This window comes from Leptonychotes weddellii, chromosome 1 (genome assembly GCF_054177405.1).
Source record: "Leptonychotes weddellii isolate Sample4059 chromosome 1, ASM5417740v2, whole genome shotgun sequence".
Taxonomy (NCBI): Eukaryota; Metazoa; Chordata; class Mammalia; order Carnivora; family Phocidae; genus Leptonychotes; species Leptonychotes weddellii.
The window spans coordinates 5,197,208-5,217,933 of NC_138369.1; the positions used below are offsets into that span (position 1 = coordinate 5,197,208).

A 20,726-nucleotide genomic window follows, 5' to 3' on the forward strand; every position below is an offset into this window, starting at 1 on the left:
GGGCCACTGGAAACCATGTACAGATCCAGTGCAGGCCCCAGCCCAAAGGTCCCCCCTGTGGTAGCTCTGCAGACTTACTCAGACAGGAACTCAAACCAGGTGAGGTTTGCGTGGGCTCCTCCGGGGCTGGTTGACAAGCGAGACCTCTGCCGAGCCCTGCAGGATCAAAGGGGACAGGCCCCTGGGTCAGCGGCCCCTCCTTCCCCAGCTGCCCCATCTCCTGCCTCCTCTCTCCCCCAGTGCTTCCGTGCGCCCTGGAGCCACATCCGAGACCCCACCATCCCTCCATCCCTCCCACTGTGTGCTCTATCCATGATCACTGTGACTGGTTTTCCAGAAGAGGGTGGTAACACATCTTGATCAAACAAAATCAGCATGTCAGGAAGATTTTCTAGCAAATGGCGGTGTCTTGGGAAAGACGCACCGTTTCTCATTGGAGCTAACGTAACTCATGGGCTCCCTCATCCCCAGCTCATGTCCCCTGCCCTTTCCCTCATTAGTCCCTCCCCCCACCTCTCCTGTCCATGTTTCTCTCCCCTATCTCCCTGTCTTCTCCACACCTGTCCCCCACCTGTCCACTCCTATACTGTCCCCCTCCACTTTCCCCCCATACTTGTCTTCCGTGTCTGTCTTCCCACCCCTGTCCCCTCACACCTGTCCCCCTTCTCACTTACCCATGGTACTGCCGAAGTTCTTGAAGCACCTGCTGGACAATCAGCCTGGGGCAGGGGGCAGGGGGGAGTGTGGATAAAAACAGCTCACAGTTGCCCCAGGTCATAGACATGTTCCCCCAGCCAGCTGTGATTGCCCAACCAGGGCCCCGGTCCTGATGTAGACCCTGACCGGGAGACCCGACCCCTCCCCTGATGCTATACTGAGAACTCTTCGGAGAGGCCTGGGTCTCTCCTCTGGGAGAAGATGGTGTGGGAGAGAAGCCTGAGGTTATGGGAGGGTTGGGGAGGGACCCCAGCCTTGACCCCGTGGCTATCCCCTGGGGTCCCCTCCCCACCACTAGGCAGATACTCACACGTGGTCTGGCTCCACGTGGTCCTTTTCCATGCACTCCAGCACTGGGGGCTCCATGCCTGGAAGCAGCCCCCACCCCGGGAGGTACAGGCGTGAGGGGGCTCTGGGGCAGACCAGCCCCACCTGGGCCCCCTGTGACCCATCCCTGCACAACTGGAGACCTTCCAGATGGGGCTTGCCCTTCGGGGAGGAGAGGCACCAAGAGGGTAGAGAGCCAGCGTTGGGGGTGCACCCCTGGGTCTCAAGACTGCGGACAATGTGACAAGCGCTTTGCGCATGTGCACTCAGTGGACCCTCCAAGTAGCCCTAAGGAGATACACTTATTGTTCCATATTTTTCTTTATTCTTTATTTATTTTATTTTATTTTATTTTTTTTAAGATTTATTTATTTATTTGAGAGAGCGAGAATGAGAGAGAGTACATGAGAGGGAGGAGGGTCAGAGGGAGAAGCAGGCTTCCCGCCGAGCAGGGAGCCCGATGCGGGACTCGATCCCGGGACTCCAGGATCATGACCTGAGCCGAAGGCAGTTGTTTAACCAACTGAGCCACCCAGGCGCCCTATTCTTTATTTATTTTAGAGAGAGAGAGTGGAGGGGGGGACAGAAGGAGAGAGAGAGAGAGAGAGAGAAAATCTCAAGCAGACTCCCAGCTGAGCGTGGAGCCAACATGGGGCTCCATCTCACGACCCTGAGATCATGACCTGAGCGGAAATCAAGAGTTGGAGGCTTAACCGACTGAGCCACCCAGGCGCCCTTGATTCTTATAAAACCGCAAGGCTCAGAGACTTACTAGAAAGTGGTAGATTTGGGTTTAGACTTCAGGTCCCTCTGACAGCAGGGAGACACAAGCTCTTAGGACCGAGATTCAGAGATAACGAGGGAGCTAAAGTAGGGGACAGAGGTAGAAACAGAAGAAGAGCCCTAGGGGAGCAAGGGGACTGCAGTCCACCCGTAGCTGGAGGCCCCGGGGGAAGGGGAGGGGCAGGTGCTGGATGCCTCTCCCCTTCCACCTGCCCCCCCACCCCAGGAATTCTGCCCAGTTCCTTCGCATGGGGCCCCGAAGCCTCCCTCCCACCCATTAGTAGCCCTTTCCTCTCTCAGGCCTGTCTGGGGCTCCATCCAGGGAACCCTCCAGCAGAAACCCCCTACCCTTCTTGGTTTAAATGAGGGAAACCCTCAGGCTGGGCTACCTTGAACAGCTGGAGTGGGCACCTCCAAAGTGGGAGAGATTTCCAGGGAGCTGATCTCATCGAAGGACACAGGAACGGACCGTGACCTTACTCTTTTCTCAGGGCTGTCACATTCCTGCGGGGAATAAGCATCTCGCTAAGCCAGGGAGGCAGCTCGGGGTGCAGGCAAGCTCCCCAGATGGAGGGCCCACAGCCCCCAACCTCCAGCTGCAGGTAGGGGCACCCCTCAGCCACAGGGCACGGGGATGAATCTCCATAGCGGCGGCTGTGGGCTGGAGCCCCAAAACTCTGAGCTCCAGATTCCAGCCCATCAGGGGTTTCTCCCCAGGTCACGGTCCAGGGCAAAGATGCCCCAGCCACAGGCTACAGCCCTGAGGCTGGAATCCCAGACCTGAGACAAGATCTACCAGTCACGGGCCGGGCTTCCTTCTAGCTGCAAAGATGCAGAGATCATCTCCTCTGCCTCCCAGATTATGGGTTGCACTTGTAACCGAGGGCCCCCTACTGTGGACCCCACTCCAATGAAGAACCCTCAGGCTTGGGCTGCAATCTCAGGACTCGGTGACTCCCCAGTCTTGCGCTACCCAAGGACAGCCCCGCTGTGACAGGTAAGTCCTACCAGCTACGGGTAAGGAGCTCCTTCCCAGCTGCCACGCTGGCCCCTGGGCCCAGAGTTGTACCATTGTCAGGGGTGGCTGGAGGTGGCACCCACCTTGCCTGGGTGCCCTGCTGGGGTCCCACCCCCAGACAGACACTCCTGGGTCCAGGCCTGCAGATCCTCTCCGGGTAGGTTCAGAGCAAGGCTGGCCAGTGTCCGAGGGAGACAGGGCCCCTCCCTCACAGCCGAGGCCTCGAGGCTGAGCCTGCTGGAAGAAATGAGGAAGGCAGGTCTTCAGTGCGTCTCTTCCAGCTGGCAGTGGCCCCGGCGCCAGCATCCAGGGGCCTGAGGGGACCTGCAGGGCCATCCTTCTGGGGCGGGGAGGAGTGGTCAGAATCCGGAGGGGTGTTCGGTCTCCCTCCATCAGAGGGGTCGTCGGGGGAGCCTTGCCAGCGAATTTGCAGGTAGATCCATGTGTTTGCATGGCAGATTGGATTTCTACTTGCGGTGACTTGGGGCGGGGGTGTTGAGGGAGGCAGGTGGGGAAGGCACCGGCTGGTGGTGCGGGCTGACCTCTGCCAGCTCCCAGAGCAGCTCCGCGACCTCTCCCAGCTGCGTCTCCGAGGCAGGCCCTGGGTCTCTGCTGAGCTGCAGAAGGTCGATGCTCCTCCAGCCTCTTCGCTGGGGGGGCCGCTGTCGCCAGCCCCCCCAGGCTGGCTGTCGGAAAAGGCCCCAAGGCCCAGGTCCTGGAGATACTCGCTGCCCTGCAGGGCCCCCAAGTCCATGCTGAGGTCCTCCGTGCTGTAGCCGAGCTGCCCCGGAATACCATCCTCCTGTAGGCCGGTGTGGGGGGAGAAGGCGTTGACCAAGGGCAGCAGAGCAGAGGTCCCGGCACCGAGTCCCTGCCCATCCGCCTCCCGTCCAACCTGGGCCAGCGCCATTCTCGTGGCAGGTGGGGTGAATGGGGGTAGTCCCCCCGGCACTCTATCTAACCTGGGCCTTCAAGACCTCATTCCCAAAAAGGGGGCCAGAAGCCTGGACTTCTAGCCCTGATGCCACCTCACTCTCTGACGTTCCCTCTGATGGGCTTCGGAAAGCGGCGTTATGACCTTGGCCCTAGCCCCTCTCACCCGGCTTGTTCAAGGTCTTCGAATGCAGCTGCATGGACCTAAGTTATCCTGGATGCTAATGCAGAATTTCACGTGGTGTCGGGGCTCCCAGCGCAGTTACGTTAGCGCAGCATTTCTTTTTTAAAGTCGAGTAATGCAAGGAGATCCGTGATGAATGAGTTACCAAAATGTTAAAAAAGGACAGTATTGGACCCTGTGCTGTACCACTCACCTGGCTCCCGTCCCCTATTCCTGGCCCTGCTCCCTCTTACTGGAGTCTGGAACACCAGCGCTTAAGCCAATCAATACCTTCCCCTCCTGGATGGGTACAAGCCCAGGGGGCACATTACAAAAGGCTACTGGTCAGCTGCCTCTGCTTCTGGCCCCTCCGTAGCCTCAAGCCACTAACAGGCCTTATCCCTAGTAGCTCCACCACGAGGGGGCACTGTTATCCCACCCTCCGGATCAGAAGACTGAGGCTCAGGGAGGATGGAAGACTCTCCCTGGATCACAGGGCCAACCAATGACAGAGCCGGACTCAAACTCAGGTCTGTCTGGATCCAAGCCCTATGCTCTTTCTCACCCATCTCTCTTCTTCTCCTATTCCTTTTCTCTTCTCTCTCTCCCTCCAAATCATTCTATTTGCCTTTTTTTTTTTTTCCCCAGTCAGGGAACTTGCCTTTTCTTCTCCTTGGAAAACCTCTTCTCCCAGCCCACCTACAGTTTGGCCTGGAGAACTCCTATTCATCCTTCAAAAGCCAGCTTGGGCATGCCCTCCAGGCTGCCTTCCTGACTCCTCAAGTGTAGGTAAGATGTCCCTCCTCTGGGCTGTCACGATCTGCAGCCCAGGGACTTTCCTTGTCTAGGACTTTGTTAGGACTGACCTCAGACAGGGTTTGGTGGGTAGGAGGGTGGGTGGGCCTCCCCCATTGCTCCCTGAAAAGCCAATACTGAGACATAGCCCCAGGCATCTCTGTGGTCTCAGGCAGCCCTCAATGGACTGTCCCAGTTGGTGGCCTGAAGGGGCCACTGAGGGGACATGGCCCCCCTTCATGGACTTTACAGAAGTCCCCCAGGAGGGGTGCCTGGCTGGCTCAGTTGGTAGAGCAGGCGACTTTTTTTTTTTTTAAGGTTTATTTATTTATTTTAGAAAGAGAGAGAGAAAGCACGTGAGTGCAGGGGAAGGGGCAGAGGGAGAGGGAGAGAGAGAGAATCTTAAACAGACTCCCTGCTGAGCATGGAGCCCAAAGCAGGGCTCAATCCCAGGACCCTGAGATCATGAACTGAGCTGAAACCAAGAGTTGGATGCTTAACTGACTGAGCCACCCAGGCGCCCTGAGCATGCGACTCTTGATCTTGGGATAGTGAATTCAAGCCCATGTTGGGTGTAGAGATTACTTTAAAATAAAATTAAAAAAAAAGATTGGTGGTGATGTTAATAAATGTGATTTTTTGAAAAGTCCTCCAGGGGCACCTCGCCCTCTGCCCCTCCCCCGACTGATGCTCCCTCTCTCTCTCTCTTTCTTTTTTTTTTTTAATGATTTTATTTATTTATTTGACAGAGAGACAGCGAGAGAGGGAACACAAGCAGGGGGAGTGGGAGAGGGAGAGGCAGGCTCCCCGCTGAGCAGGGAGCCCGATGCAGGGCTCGATCCCAGGACCCTGGGATCATGACCTGAGCTGAAGGCAGACGCTTAACGACTGAGCCACCCAGGCTCCCCCCCCGCCTCTCTTTCAAATAAATAAATAAAATCTTTGGAGGGGGCCGTCTGCCTTCGGCTCAGGTCATGATTTCAGGGTCCTGGGATTGAGCCCTGCATCAGGCTTCCTGCTCAGCGGGGAGCCTGCTTCTCCTTCTGCCTGCCACTCTCCCTGCTTGTGCTCTCTCTCTCTGTCAAATAAATAAATAAAATCTTAAAAAAAAAAAATACCCCAGGATAGGATTGCCAGAGAAAATACAGGATGCCCAGTTAAATTTGAATTTCAGATAAACAAGTATTTTTTTTAGTATAAATATATCCCGAAACATTGCACTATTTGACATTCAAATCTAACTGGGTGTCCTGTAATTTTGTTTGCTCAGTCTTGCAACCCTACCCCTGAACCATTTGGCCAGGCAGGGCCAGTCCTTAGCAGGTGAGGGAAAACAGGGAGGCCCCCTACTAATGCTTGGCATGGGGGATTTGCGGAGAAGCTTCCAATTCAAAGGCGAAAGTACCCGGAAAGAGGAGCTGTACAGGATCTGTCTTTTCCCCCTGGCCTCACCCGCTGGGAGCTCTCCACAGGTTTACCCCTTCTTTTTTCCTTCTTCTTTGTACCCATTCATCCCACGATGGACACGGGTTGCTTCCACATTTGGCTATTGTGAAGCGTGCAGTGAACGTGGGCGTACAGAGAGCTGTTCGAGTCCCTGCTTTCAATTTTTTTGGGTAGCTATCCAGAAGGGGGATTGCTGGAATGGGTGGTAATTCTGGGCTTGACTTCTGGAGCACGCTCCATGCTGTTCGCACAGCCTCCCTTTCTCTAGAATCTCTCCTTTGCCCCCGTTGATCTTTGTCCCTCCCACCTTCCCAAACTGCCCCTTCTCTGGCTCCGTGTCCTCCCTCTGTCCCTTATATACCAGGGTCCCGCTTCGGTCTCTGTGGGAGTACCTACGTCTCTGGTCGTGGCTGGCTCAGGCTTGCCTGCCCCTCCTGTGACCTGAGCAGCAGCGTCCTGGCAGGTCTCCTTTTCCCCCCAAATCACTCCAGTCCCATCCCTGGTGCCTGGACAACCTCCCTCTGTTGACTCCTGTCTCCTCTGCCACTGCCCGAAAGGTTTCCTTGTGTCTCTGGTTTTTATCCTTCTGTAAATATAAACATGTCAGGACAGCCTCTCGGCCTGGGCCGGGCCCCCTCTCCCTCTCCTGCATCTGGCCTCCCTCACTGGAGGCAGCAGCGGGCACTTGGCCAGGGCTGGGGGTGGCAGGGGTGGTGGGCAGCTGTGGGCACAGGCCGTCCTCGCTCCCGGCAGCAGGTACACTGAGGGACGCAGGGGGTGGGGAGCCTCAGCCTTGGCTTGGGAACCCGAATCTTTCCTCCAACATTGCCTGGGTGAGAAAAGGCGGGAGGCGGCCCAATGGGGGCCTTTCCAGGCGTCTGACTAAACAGTGTATGCTGGCCCTGACACCCCAGAGAGGATGCAATAAATCCAGGCTCTCACTGCATGGACCCTGGGGAGCCTTGGGGGAATGGGCTCCCCCCCCAGTCAGACTCAGAGGCGAGATGTCCCAGGAATGCTCTCTGCAGAAGGGCTTACTGGGTGCAGATTTGGACAGTACATGGATAAACTGGTTTTTAAAAACGTGAATAGTTATTTATTTCATCGTATATCAGCAAACCATGGCACGCCAAAGCAGCGTCGAGCATATCGTTTCTCTGGTTCCATTTCATCAGGTAAGAAAGGAGGTTGATATCAAACAAAATGGCAAATAAATGACAGGGCAGCTGATTCTTGAGCAGCTCAAATGGTAGGAAAACCTCAGTCAGGGTTTGCATCCCTGGTATGACTTTTATTAGCTCAGCGGGACCTCAAGCAAGTCCCAAACTCTCTCTGGGTCTCAGTTTTCTCCTCTGAAAAATGGGTGCAATGCTGCCTTCTTGTAGGATTCCTTGCTGTGTGAGTACAACGGGATGATGTGTGCACTTTGCAAGCCCTGGGTCAGTAGAAGCAGGTCTGATGGTGCTTGCTGTTTTTCTAGTTCGGGAGTCAGGGCTCTCCCTCTGAGGAAGTTGAGGGCTGTGTCAGATGCAGTCACACAGTCCCTCCCCTGCCCTCCCGGAGCTAGGTGCAGGAAGAGTGATGGTTTAACCCAGCCATCATAATCAAGTATGATAGAATGTTCCAGGAAGCAGGCTGAAGAAAAGAACTGAGGAGGGCCAGCAGGCCCTGTCTGGAGGGACAGGAATTCTGGATTGGAATTTTACTTAGAAAATCCCCTCTATTTTAAAGCACTACACCCAGGGTAATCACTGGGGTAAAAAACCTATTAAGTACAACTCAGTTAGGAAAAGTTAAGCAAACTTTAGACAGCTCCCAGAGCCAAAACAAAACCCCAAAAAACCTATTTCCGACCACATAAAGTAGCGTCCACATGACACATGAATGATCCCTTGAACTGGCCAAGTTTAACGCATTGGTCACATTTCATATATTTTAAAAAAAGATCTACCTCTTGGGGTGCCTGGCTGGCTCAGTCGGTAGAGCATGGGACTCTTAATCTCAGGGTCATGAGTTCAAACACCACATTGGGCGTGGAGTCTACTTAAAAAATAAAAAGAAAGAAAAGATCTACATCTTACCAGTTAGGAGATAGTAGACTTTCAAGAAGAAGTCCTACTAAATGAAAGAAAAAAAGAAAGAAGAAGAAAGAAAGAAAGAAAGAACGAACCAGGGGGCCTTCCTGGAGGAGGTGACAGCCAATGAAGCCTTGAGGAACAAATAGGAGTTGGCTAGGCAGAAGCTACAGACAAGGGCATTCCAGGCATCAAAAGAACAGAACGTTCAGAAGCCTGCAGGCTTGGGAGGTCCCGGTGCCTTCCAACAACTGGCAAGAGTTCCTTACTGGCTGGAGGTGTGGAGGGGGAACATGGGGCCGGATTAGCAGGCCTGGTAGGTCAAGCAAGAATTTAATCTCTAAGTTCCAACAGTGGTGGTAGGGAGGTGGGGGTGGGGGCTGTGATTTGTCTTCAGGGAGATCATGCAAGAGGCAGAGTGGAGCTGGGCTCCGACGGGGGCACCGAGGATGTCTGGGGGTGGGGCGGTGATGGGAGGGCTGTGCCCAAGCAGGGCTCACGGGGCTTGCGTGAGAGTGGGGGAGGGAATGGACAAGGACAGTGCCTTCCATTACTTCCAGCTCTGGTGACCAGGTAGATGACAGTGACAGGGACGCAGGTGGAGGGCTTCATTTGGTGGGGGGGGATAGAGTCTGGCCGCATACTCCCAGGGCGCCCTGTTCCCACATCACCACCTCATCTGCCCACTGCCTGCAGCCTACGGTTTTATCTGAAAGGTCCAGAGCCCTGAACTAAACCTGAGTCCTGATCTTACCTTCGTGCACCCTGGATGCTCCCTGACACTTGGGGCCAGGTCCTACCTGCTGGGCCCTAGCGTCCTCTTCTACAAAATGACGGGGTGGGGCCACAGGATGCCCTATATGCTTTAACTGTCACAGACCCTCCTTCCTTAGTGTGGGGGGCGGTGCAAAATGCCACCCAGAACCCCCTCCCGGGAAGATGTGCTGCCCCAGATGTGGGGAGGGGGGCTGTCCGCAGATGGCTGTCCGCTGTCAGACCCCTTCCAGGAAGTCACGCCCCTTCCTGGGCAGCCCACCCGCCATCCCTGATCGATGTGGGGACCTAATGGATAGCCCCTCTCAGCCTGACTCGAGACCACTCTGCAGGGCTGCTCTAGCTTGGAGCTCCCCGTGGAAGCTTCTTCTTCATGTTTCCTCCATCCACCCACCCACCCATCTAAGCTTCTTTCCTTCCTCCCATACATCCAGCCATCCATGTATCCATCCCTCTGTCAGTTCTTCCTTCCTCCCATCCGTCCATCCAGCAGCCTTCTACTTACCTCTTCCTCCCTCCCTCCCCTTGTTCCAGGAAGGATTCCAGTCTCCTCATCTATAAAATGGGATCATCACTACTCCGCCAAGCTTTAACGGGCGTTCTCTGAACTAACGTGCACAAATGTGCCTGGTAAAGTGCACGTGTTTTACAAAGTGTACTTGCTGCCATTGTGTCATCAGCTCCGGCCCGTCTCAGCCATCAGACACCTGCCTGCTCATCCTCCATGGTGGGGAAATCTGGGTGTTCGGGCCTCCAGGCTCCGTCGCTGCTCTCGGTGCCTGAGGCTGCAGCTCCAGAGTCAAAGGGCTGGACGCATGGCTTGGGCTCAGAACCTGTGCAGAAAGGAGGGACCAGGCGTCAGGGCCAAGAGGGGAGGGCTGAGGAGCGGGAGTCTGAGTTCTGCGTCTGCCGCTGCTCTGCTGGGGCTCAGTCTTCTCATCTGTAAGATGGGGTGGTGGAAGAAGATGGTCTCCATGACTTTTAAGCCCGCCTACATGCCGTCACCTCCCCATCCTGTGCCTGTGGTGGACATATGTATTCAATCAGGAGGCTCTTTCCTGCTGATCGTTTATCCCTTTAGGATCCCCTCCCCCTCCCCCCTCCGGGGCACCATTTCCCAGCAGCTATCTTGAGTTAATCCGAGTGGGCTCCTAAGATGACGCTGGGTTGTCATACTTGCTCTGTCAGAAAAAGCCCTCATTCAATAGAATGTGTCCTTAAGATCAAATGCAAGTGCCCAATGCCCACATTTGTAGGGTCTCCAATGGTGGGACTTCAGGCACCTCTGCCCCGATGCTGTATTTGGAGTTTTAGGGACCTCTGGGTGCCATGGGATAGAGGAGAAAACCAGGGCTTTAGGGTCAAGGAGATTGTGTCCTTGCCTGGACCTGTCATTAATGGTTGCCCCCCCTTTGGGGAAGGCACCTTGAGGGTCAGTTTCCTCACCTGGAGGGTGGGTGTGACGATGCCTTTCAGAGCTTTGGGGAGGGTGAAGGGGCCCAGCGTGTGTGGTCCTTGGCCAGTCTTGGCCACCTTCCTTGCTCTCTAGGTCAGGAGGGTGCCCTGGCTTGGTATCAGGTCTTGGACTGAGCCGCCTGCTGTGGGAGGAGTGGGTACCCCCTTTTCTCTCTTCCTGCTCCTTACGCCACAGCAAGAGAGGTCATCCTTGCCTATTAAAATCCCTGCGGAGGTTCCTCATTGCCTGCAGGAAGGATGTGGAAACTCTTGGCCTGGCCACCGATGTCCACCAGGATATTCCTTCTGTGACTTGTCTCTGCTCCCGCAGGACCTGCTGCATGAGACCTTCCCCCTCCATTCCTGCTCTGAGGCTGCCTGCCTGAAGACCTCACTGTATTCCTTCCAGAAACCTCTGCCCGCCCCCCACCTATGGTGCCTCTTTCATGTGCATTTCATTTCATTGCATTGCCTTGACATCTGGACTCCCTTCACTCCTCCATCCCCCCTCAAGACATCCCAGGCTCTGCTGAAGCCAGGGAGGTGGCAGGAGAGTGCCTGGAGGAGAGGAGACCAGTGGAGGGATACATGGAGGGACTGACCAGACCAGCGCGTTCTAAATAAGAGCAATGGTGGCCTCAGGTGGGGCTGAGTTGGGGTGGGAGAGTGGGATGTCAGATGATTTTGGAAAGTGCTGAGTTAGGTAGGTAGATTGGGTCCCCTGTGGCTGGGTGACCCCATGTCCTGGTTTGCTGGGGACAGTCCTAATTAACACTGAGCCAGGGTGATTATGAGCAACACCCCCATTCATTCTTCAAAGGGTCTAGCAGAGGGGAAGGTCGATGATGTCCCTCTATTCCAACGGGGCTGTCTACTCACACCCCCTCTCTTCCTGGCTGCAGACCTGCAAACACTGCTCCAAGTTTTGGGACCCTGAAACATACACAGTCTGGAGGAGCCTTCTTTTAGGAAAGAATACGAAATTATGAATACAAAATTGCCAGGGCCTCTGAACCAGGACAGCAGGAAACGGCCAAGGCAGAAATAAACACGTTTCATGAATAAATGAGCGCAAAGGGGTTAGGTGGGCACATGCACGTGTGCAAAAATACCAGGACACTGGAAAACTGTGTGGCAGCCCCTTAAAAAAGAAAATCATAGAGCTATCTCGTGACCCCGCCATCCCATGCCCAGGTGTATCCCTGCGGGAAATAAAAACGTACATCCACCCAAAAGCCTATATGTGACTGCTTATGAGCAGCATTATTTATAATAGTCAGAAGGTGGAAACAACCCAGGTATCCACCAATGGATGAATAGACACACAAGGTGTGGTGTAGGCGTACAGTGGAATAGTATTCAGCCACTAAAAGGAATAAAGTTCTGACACCTGCTATAAGGTGGGGGAATCGACCTTGAAGACATTATAAGCAGCCAGTTGACAAAGACCATGTGCTATGCGAGTCCATTTATAGAAAATATCTGAAATAGGGGAATCTATAGACACAGAAAGCAGAGTCGTGGTTGCCTAAGGCTGTGGGGGGGTGTGGGGGGCTGTGGAGTGACAGGTAGAAGATATGAATTTCTACTGGGATGATGAAAATACTCTAAAATGGATTGTGGTGATGGTTGCATAACCTTGCGAGTACTAGAAGTCATTGAATTGTACCCATTAAACAGGTGAATTGTAGGGTGTGTGAATTGTATCTCAATGAAATTGTTGCCAAAAAAATCGCCGGGGCCCCTTGCAGAATTTTGATTGGGTGGGTGCTTATGGGCTTCAGCTCCATTTCCTTCAAGGTAGATGAGCCTTTGATGTCTGGGCCAGCCACAGTGTGTGAGAACGTCATTGTTTCCACCATCCCTGCTCTCCCAGCTCCCCTCTCAGGCTGACTGAGGGACTCTGCTCTGCTGTACCTCATTTAAGTCTTGTATCTCCCGTCTTCCCCACCCTGAAGCCAAGGCGGCATCTATGACTCAGAGAAATGTCCCAACAAAACACGCAGGCTGTGAAGGAGAAAAACCAGATGTGGGGGTGGGTCCGGGAGGCTGATGCGAGCCTGGGAGGGGAAGAGGAGCTGGTCCCAGGGTCAGTCCCATCCCTTGGCCAAGCACCCCAGGGGCCTCAGGAAAGACCGAAGGGTCTGCCTGCTTCACTTGGCAGGGGCCTCATGGAGGCCTGAGGCCACAAGAGCCTGTAGAGGCCAAAGGCAGAACCTCAGACCTTGCATCTGCAAACCCTGTGGGTCTGGGATCGCAGGCTAAACATGAAAGGCCAGGGATGAGTTTACTCTTTCTATGAAAGTTTCTGACCCAAAAACGGGCTGGGCTTGACTTTGATGACAGACTCAACTCTCATCCTGGTATCCCAAGCTGCACCCCAATCTTTGTATCACAGACTATAAACCCTGATGCCCAGGGTCATAGACTGAACTTTGATCCAGGTGTCATAGACCGAGCCCCATCCTGGGGTCATGGACTGAGCTCTAATCCCAATATCAGAGACTGAGCCCTGTCCTGGTGTCATGGACTGAGCTCCAATCCCAATGTCATAGGACTGAGCCCCGTCATGGACTGAGCCCCAATCCTAATATCATAGACTTGAGTCCTGATCCTGGTATCATAGATTGAGTTCCCATCCTAGTGCCATGAGCTGAACTCTGACACTGCTCACAGAGTGACCTCTGACTCTGATGTTGCACAATGAGCTCTGGTTTTGGTGGAAGGTTCTCTCCCCCCAGGCTCCAGGCATTGTCTCCAGTGGCCTCTGGTCATTGCTGCCTAGTATTCCCACCCATACCCCAACCTCAAGCTGTCAGGACCAAACTCATTGTTTTCTCTCCTCATCTTCTGTCCCTATAGCAATGTGAATGCACTATCTTCCCAGTGACCTGGCCAGAAACCTGGAGACCAGTCTTACCTCCTCACTACCCTTCAGGACACCAAGCCCTGTCAATGTGACCTCCCAGACATTTCTCCACTCCATCCTCTCTTCTTTCCTCTGCCGCTGTCTGAATTTCAGCCCCCATTATTTCTCTCCCTATGCAACCACAATCGTCAACCACAATTTCAACCCCCCTGTTGCACTGTGATTGGTTTACTTGTTCCCTTCTAGACCAGGGGTCCCATGGGCCAAATCTGGCTCAACATCTGATTTTATAAATAAAGTTTTATTAGCACAAGTCATGCCCATTTGTGTACGTATTAGCTATGACGGCTTTCATGCGATAACAGCAGAGTTTAGTAATTTCTTCAGAGATATGTGACCCAAAAAAGCTGAAAATATTTACTCTCTGGCCCTTTACAGAAAAGCTTGTTGACCACTGCTCCGTCTAGACCACGAGGTCCATGAGGGCAGATACTATGTCTGTCCCACTTTTACATCCCCAAGCCCCAAGTAGTAAAATCTTATGTGTATTGATCTGTTCCTATATGCTTTGCCTAGTGTTAAGTGTGCCATGTACTTTGCATTCTTCTATCCTTAAAACAACCCCCAAGTCCCCACTGTTTACAAAAGAAGAAACTGAGGCTTAGAGACTTGCCCAAGGTCATACCATACTGTTAAGAGGAAGACTTGGGATATGAACCCAGGTGTTTCCAACTCCAAAGCAGGGGTTTATAACCACCAGGCTATCCTGTGGTAAGCTGATGAATGGGTGGGTGGGTGAATAAATGATTGGATGGATGGATGAGTGGATAGTTGGATGAATGAGTGAATATATTGTTGGATAGATGGATAGATGGATGGGCGGTTAGATAGTTGGCTAATTGGCTGGCTGGCTGGATGAATGGATAGTTGTCTGGCTGGATGGTTGGATGAATGAATGGGTGGATGGTTGCATGAATGAATGGGTGGATGGTTGGATGGATGGATGGTTAGATGGGTAGATGCTTATATAAATGGATGGATGGATGGATGCTGGGATGCATGAATGAATGGATACTTGGCTGGCTGGCTATTTGGATGGACGGATGTGTGGATGGTTGGATGGATAGATGATTAGATGGCTGAATGGTGGATGGATGAATGGATGGAAGGATGAATGCATGCATGCATTGATGGATGGATGGATAGTTGGGATAGGTGGTGTGGCAGTGTTTAGAGGCAGTGAGGCATTAAATTCAGGAGAATGCATTCTGAGGGGATGAGGGAGAAGACATGTAGATGGAAGGGGGGCAGAACAGAGTCAGAGAAGCCAGGCAAGAAGGAAACCAAGTTAAGACACAGAATGCACTCCTTATGCATTCAGTGAGGGAACCTCACTGCAGGTCCCAACCACCCTCTCCTTAGCCTTGTTTGCTTCCCCAAATCCAACCCCATCATTTTCTCAGGAAGTCCCGTTAGGTGCCCAGATAGCCAGTTACGGAGCTTAAGAGGGGCACAAAACGCCCTCTTCCTATGTGTCTCCCCACCCCCTCAGGGCTAAAGACTGGAAGGACATTGTTAGGAGAGACTTTGCTCCCCAACACCATGCTGCACTCTAAGGAGCCCGGATTTAGGTCCCAGGCAGCCTCTTCCACCATCAGCCCCTGCAGCACCAGCCATAAAAGGGTGTAAGAGTCACCGCTGGTTCCTTCAGCTCACTCCCCGACTTGCCAGCCTGTGAATCAGTCTCAGTCGGTCTGGGCCGGAAGATGGGGTGGGCAGAGAGGCCAGGAGTGGGCGGAACTTCGTAAGGATCTGGGTCAGAGACAGGCACTTTGGTGGTCCTTGGCTGATGCACTAGTTCTCTCTGTTTTTTTTTTTTTTTTTTAGAGAGAGAGAGAGGCAGAGGCAGAGGGAGAAGCAGGCTCACCAGCAGCTCTGTTTACTGGCCAGAACACACCACAAAGGTAGCCTTGGAATAGAACTGTTTTCAAATCCTGGTTCCTCCAGCATGTGCTTGCTGTGTGACCTCGAGCAAGTCACTCAACCTCTCTCAACATCACGAAGGTTCAACCCCTGGCAGCAGCTTCCATCATTCTGACTACTCTTCTACTGCGTCCTAGCCTCTAGGCCGCCCTCTTTCTCCCCAACCCCAGCCTCTGGGTCCTCTGATACTCCCATGTCCTTCCTGACCCAAGCAGGGTGCCTGGTACACATTCGGCCCTCAGAGTCTGTGGCGAGCATGAGCTAAGGGATGTTTTCATTGGCCTCCCCCCTTCACGAACCCTCACCGCCACCCCGAACCAGTACTTGACTCATGCAGGTGGTAGTGGCTAGGACTTGTTGAGGCTGAGCATGGGCTGGCCTGATGGGGTGGGGGAGGGTTGTGCAAAGGTGGGAGGCACAGAGGGGCAAGGACGTCCAGGAGGCTCCACGCCCCGTGGCCGCGGACACTGTCTGGTTATCTTCAAGGGTAAACTCGCTTCGAGATTTAAGGAGAAGCGTCTTTTTGCCAAAGCAATTCACCCACACCTTGGGGGGTGGCAAGGGCCTCTCCAGCCCCCATAGAGGTAAACTGAGACCCCAGGACCTGGGAGGGGGTTGCCACCAGACAATGTGTGTGTGTTCGAGGGAGGCATCGACCAGAACCCCTGGGAGTCTCCAACCTCCTCCTTTTTGCTGCTTCCCTGAGCCTCCGTGCTGCAGCTATCCAAGAGCAAACAGCATCAAGAACCCCCAGGAAGTCATCAGGCTGCTCAGAGGGATTTCTCTTGCCGCAAATTTATCTCCTGAGACAAGGTCCTGGCTGAGCCTGGGGAGACGGGACCCCAGAAGCCTGTGATGTTCTGTGGAGGCCGGGGGAGCTGGGGATCATGGAATTCGGGGCTGGATCAAGCAGAGTCTGTGCCCCAGGCCAAGAAAAGGCTCCAGGCTGCCCAGGGAGCCCTGCCTGCTGGTCACGGCCCGCCCCCTTACCTCTCTTGAAGGCCCACCGCTTCAGCCACAGCTTGGAGAGGGCTGGCCAGGAGTGGTGGAGTGCCGAGTTAGCCATGGGGGCCCACGCGTGCGAGAGAGTGGGTGAACAGCAGGGGATGAAGCAGGAGTTTGGCTGGGAATCCCTGCCAGGATGGGGCTGCCAGCAAGAGGGGCGGAGACAGCCACCAGGGGCTGCCAGATGCATCAGCTGATGGGAGCCTGGGGCTAGGGCAGGGGGGCTGGGGCTTCTGGCTGGGGGGCCCAGGGACTCCAGCCTGGGGGGCGGTCAAGCCCTTAGTACAACCCACCCCCTTCCCCCTTCCCTGACCCGTAAGCTTCTCATGCTGGCCAGACAAGACATTCCCAGGAAGAGCTGAAGATGGCAGTGTGAGTGGTGGTGACACTGGGGTCCTCAGGAAGCAAGTCTAGACCGGGTCTGAGGTGAGCCTGCGTGTGCCTGAATGTCCGAGTTTTTGTGTGCCATCGTCTGTGATTTTTGGGGGTTGTGAGTTTGCACGTAGAGTGTGTATTTTCATGTCTGTGAGAGTGTGTTTGAGTGCAAATCTTGCGTGTCACCTTGCCTATGTGGGGGTGAATATGAATATCTAGGTGGTCTCCCCCGTTTTATTGAGATATAATGAACACACAGCGCTATATAAATTTAAGGCATACAACACAACCTGACTAACCTATTCTGTGAAATGATCAGCACAACAAGTTTACTTAACACCCATCATCTCTTATAGACACGGAAAAAAAATATTTATCCAGAAAAAAAGAAAAAAAATCTTTTTTTCCTTGTGATGAGAACTCTTAGGATCTACTCTCTTAGCAACTTTTCCCATATACCACACAGCGGAGTTAACACTAGCCACCATGCTGTGTGTCACATCCCCAGGGCTTATTTATCTCGTAACTGGAAGTTTGCCCCTTTTGGTCCCCTTCTTCCCGTTCTCCCTCCTGCCCGACCCCCTGCCTCTGGAAACCACAAATTCGATTTCTTTCTTTTTTTTTTTTAAAGATTTATTTATTTATTTGAGAGGGAGAGAATGAGAGACAGAGAGCATGAGAGGGGGGAGGGTCAGAGGGAGAAGCAGACTCCCCGCCCAGCAGGGAGCCCGATGCGGGACTCGATCCCGGGACTCCAGGATCATGACCTGAGCCGAAGGCAGTCGCTTAACCAACTGAGCCACCCAGGCGCCCCCACAAATCCGATTTCTTTATCCACGAGTTTGGTTGCTGCTTTTAGATTCCACATTTTTTTTAATTAACATATAATGTATTATTTGTTTCAGGAGTGCAGGTCTGTGATTCATGAGTCTTACACAATTCACAGCGCTCACCACAGCACATACCCTCCCCAATGTCCCTCACCCAGCCACCCCATCCCTCCCACCCTAGATTCCACATTTAAGTGAGATCACACAGTATTTGTCTCTCTCTGTCTGACTTATTTCATGTAGCAGAATGCCCTCAAAGTCCATCCATGTTGTCACAAATGGCAAGATTTCCTTCCCTTTTATAGCTGAGTATTGTTATCTGGGTGTTTCTGCGATCCTGTGTGTGTCTGAATGCCGGTTGGTATCCGTGGGGCTGGATCCACACGGCTCACCCGGGACGTGGGGAGATCTGTGTCTGATATCTGTGAGGGGTTTGGGCGCCTGCCCGGGTTTCTGCGTGTCTGCACGGTCGTGTGCATGTGAGTCGGGTGTACGGGGTGGGTGTGCGGGCGCCGGTCAGCGCGTGGCCACGCCAGGGCTGCTCCCTGGTGGCCGAGCCTCCCTACTGCATCCTCACTCTCTGTGCTGAGAAATTCTGGCTTTGTTCTCTGCTGACCCCCTCCTCTCTCCCCAAACCCTTTCTTTGACCTCCCAGCCCCAAACCGCTGTCACTGGTGAGGGGGTCAAGGGCTTCTCCTTCCTTGCGTCCTGGCCCACCGCCGCCCCCTCGGAGGAGCAGGCTGTCACTCTCCTGCCTTCAGCGACCCTTCCAGAAGGGTTATCCGCTGGCCTACCTTTGCCTACTCACACCCAATGGATCCCACAGCCCCTGTAATCTTATTTCAACCCGCTCCAGCCTTCTTGCTCTCTCTAGGGCCTAAATCCAATGGACATCTTCTGCCTCTCCTTTGCTGGACGCTTCTGACCCCTTTATTTCTTGCACCCCCGCCCCCCACGATGCCACAGACTTTCCTTCCTGCCCTTGCTTGGCCCATCTTCCTTTCTCTGTCTGACCTTTAAACTCTGTCCTTGGCCATTTCAGGCCCTCCTCCCCGGCCCTGACGGCCCCATCTGCACCTCCCCAGTAGGTGACCCCCAATCTGTCACTAACAGAAAGACATAAAAACACCCACGCTGTGAGCAGCAGCATCCAACACAATCCAGCACACACAGACAGCCGCAGACGTGCACACACTAGTCAGACGTACGTTCACACCCGGAAGCGCGCGCACACACACACACACACGCACACACACAATCACACACACACGGCCAGACTCCTACGTAGAACCGCACAGGGAGATTTAACGGCATTGGCCCTCCGCCGTGCTCCAGGCTTTACTTCCTCACCGCCCGCCACACGCCTGTCCCTGGGTGGGCCAGGACGGCTCTTGGAGGCCCCGGACCTCTGCGTGGAGGGCAGATGTGAGAGCTTCTGTGGCTGCTGGAGCAAGGCTTGGGACGGGGACGGTCCATGGGCATGGGCAGGCTGACTGTGTTTTCCGAGCTCCTGGGGTGGGCCAGGCACCGTGTTAAGATGTCACCTGCAAGACCCGGGACAACCCTTTCACGGAGGCGCAAACAGGGCCAGAGTAGTGAAGTCCCTTGCCCGTGGCCACACGGAGGCAGGGGAAGCAGGATCTGAACCCGCACCTGGCCGAAACAGCCCTGCCGTCATCCGCAGCGACAGTAACGAGCGCCGGCCCGTGTCCAGCCCTGCGTCGGGTGTTGGGGGCCTGAGGGGACACGGGGAGAAGGGCCCAAAACAGACACACTGATGTTTGTGCGCAGCTGACATTCTCGTGAAAAGCCTGCTTCTGCCAGGAAGCCCTCCCAGAGGGGCTCATAGCCAAGGCTAGAAAACTCACAGGTGGCTGAGAGCGGAGGCAGCCCTCCCTGGGCCCTCCCTGCAGGTGACCGGGCCAGAGGAACACTCTGGAGAATCAGCCCCCTGACTGTGGCATTCGAGGCTTTCCCCACATGCTCCATGCTCACCAGCTCCGCTCTCCCTGGCCCCAACTCTCCCCTCCCAGTTGCCCCCCCTCCCGGCTGCTCTCAGCCTGCCAGACCCCCTGGGGCATGAAGCCACCTACAAGCTGTCTGGCCCTGGGGCTGGGCGGAAGCAGGCCTGGGTGTGCCCTGCACAAACCACAGCCTTCCGCCTCCTTCGCCCCACCCCAGGCAGGCGGGTGTGAGGCTCTCCAAGGTGGGCCTAGGTGGGAGCCAGGGGGCGCCTCCCCAGCGGCCAGAACTCGACCTGGAGGGAGGCCCAGGAGGAGGGTCCTCCTCTTCCTCAGCTGACCTCGGAAGATTCGGGTGCGCCCTCCTCGGGACTGGCTCAGACATCAACCTTAGGAAGCAGTGTTCGTTTTGAAAGTCAGACACCCGGGCCCCAATCTTCAGATTCTGCTTCAGGGAGGCTCGGGGGGGGGGCCCCCTCCGGGATCCAGTTTACACAGCATGCCTGGTGACTCTGCAGAGGGAGCACCCCCATTCACCCTCTGGCTGGGTCCCCTATGCAGGCTTTGGCTACAAGGGACCCCATCTTCCTGTGTTATGGGCTGCACGTGTCGCAGACCCCAGCCCCCTGGGGTGACCTCTGGGGCGTGCAGACCTCTGCAGAGCAAACCCGGGGTCAAAGAGCCCCCCAGGAAGCAGGCTGGCCGCCAGGTGGAGTTGTGGGTGGTCTATCTGCTGCCCTCTGGACTCCCCCACCCCCCGCCCCACTGCCGCTCCATCTCTGTTGGTCCCTCTGTCCCCCACGCCCCCGTGATGGTCACTCACCAGAGGGAGGCTTGTCCTCGCTGCTGTGGGTACTTGGCCCGGCCACCAGCTCCTGTGGCCCCCAAGACCCACGGCTTCCAGGAGGCCCAGGGGGAGCACTGGCGGGTCGGGGCCCCTGGGGAACCGCAGGGTGACCCAACTCTGCCCCAGCTTCCTCTTCCCCAACTGCCTGCCCGCCTGCTCAGTGCCTCTGTCAACACCAGCCGTGGGCCCAGGCAGGGGCCTGAGGACACAGCCCAGGTCGGGTTCCAGAAGCCGGGAACCTCCCCCACTGCTCAGCCCCGTGCATGCAGGTGTCCTGAGAGGTGGGGTGGGGGATGGGGCGGGGAACCTCAGCACCCTCGCCCCCACCCCAGCAGCTTCCTGTGGAACCGACTGCTGAAGAGGAACGGGG

General features: G+C 55.0%; 1 protein-coding gene across 5 annotated transcripts; it reads right to left on the reverse strand.

Moving 5' to 3' along the window:
- Window positions 1-20,701, reverse strand: LOC102730583 (rho guanine nucleotide exchange factor 18-like). Of its 5 annotated transcripts, XM_081812449.1 has the most exons (9): window positions 20,333-20,698; window positions 9,537-9,864; window positions 3,945-4,059; window positions 3,388-3,647; window positions 2,929-3,082; window positions 2,217-2,331; window positions 1,028-1,085; window positions 675-719; window positions 1-156 (listed from the first exon to the last, which is right to left on the reverse strand). In XM_081812449.1, exons 4-9 carry the CDS (start codon window positions 3,597-3,599, stop codon window positions 75-77), a joined length of 666 nt encoding a protein of 221 aa, XP_081668575.1. In that variant the 5' UTR covers window positions 3,600-3,647; window positions 3,945-4,059; window positions 9,537-9,864; window positions 20,333-20,698; the 3' UTR covers window positions 1-74. The 5 variants fall into 5 exon arrangements, with proteins under 5 accessions (XP_081668575.1, XP_081668570.1, XP_081668577.1 ...); XM_081812444.1 differs by lacking the exon at window positions 3,945-4,059 and having other exon boundaries at window positions 2,929-3,079; window positions 9,743-9,864; window positions 20,333-20,701; XM_081812451.1 differs by lacking the exon at window positions 3,945-4,059.
- Window positions 20,702-20,726: the final 25 nt, after the last annotated feature.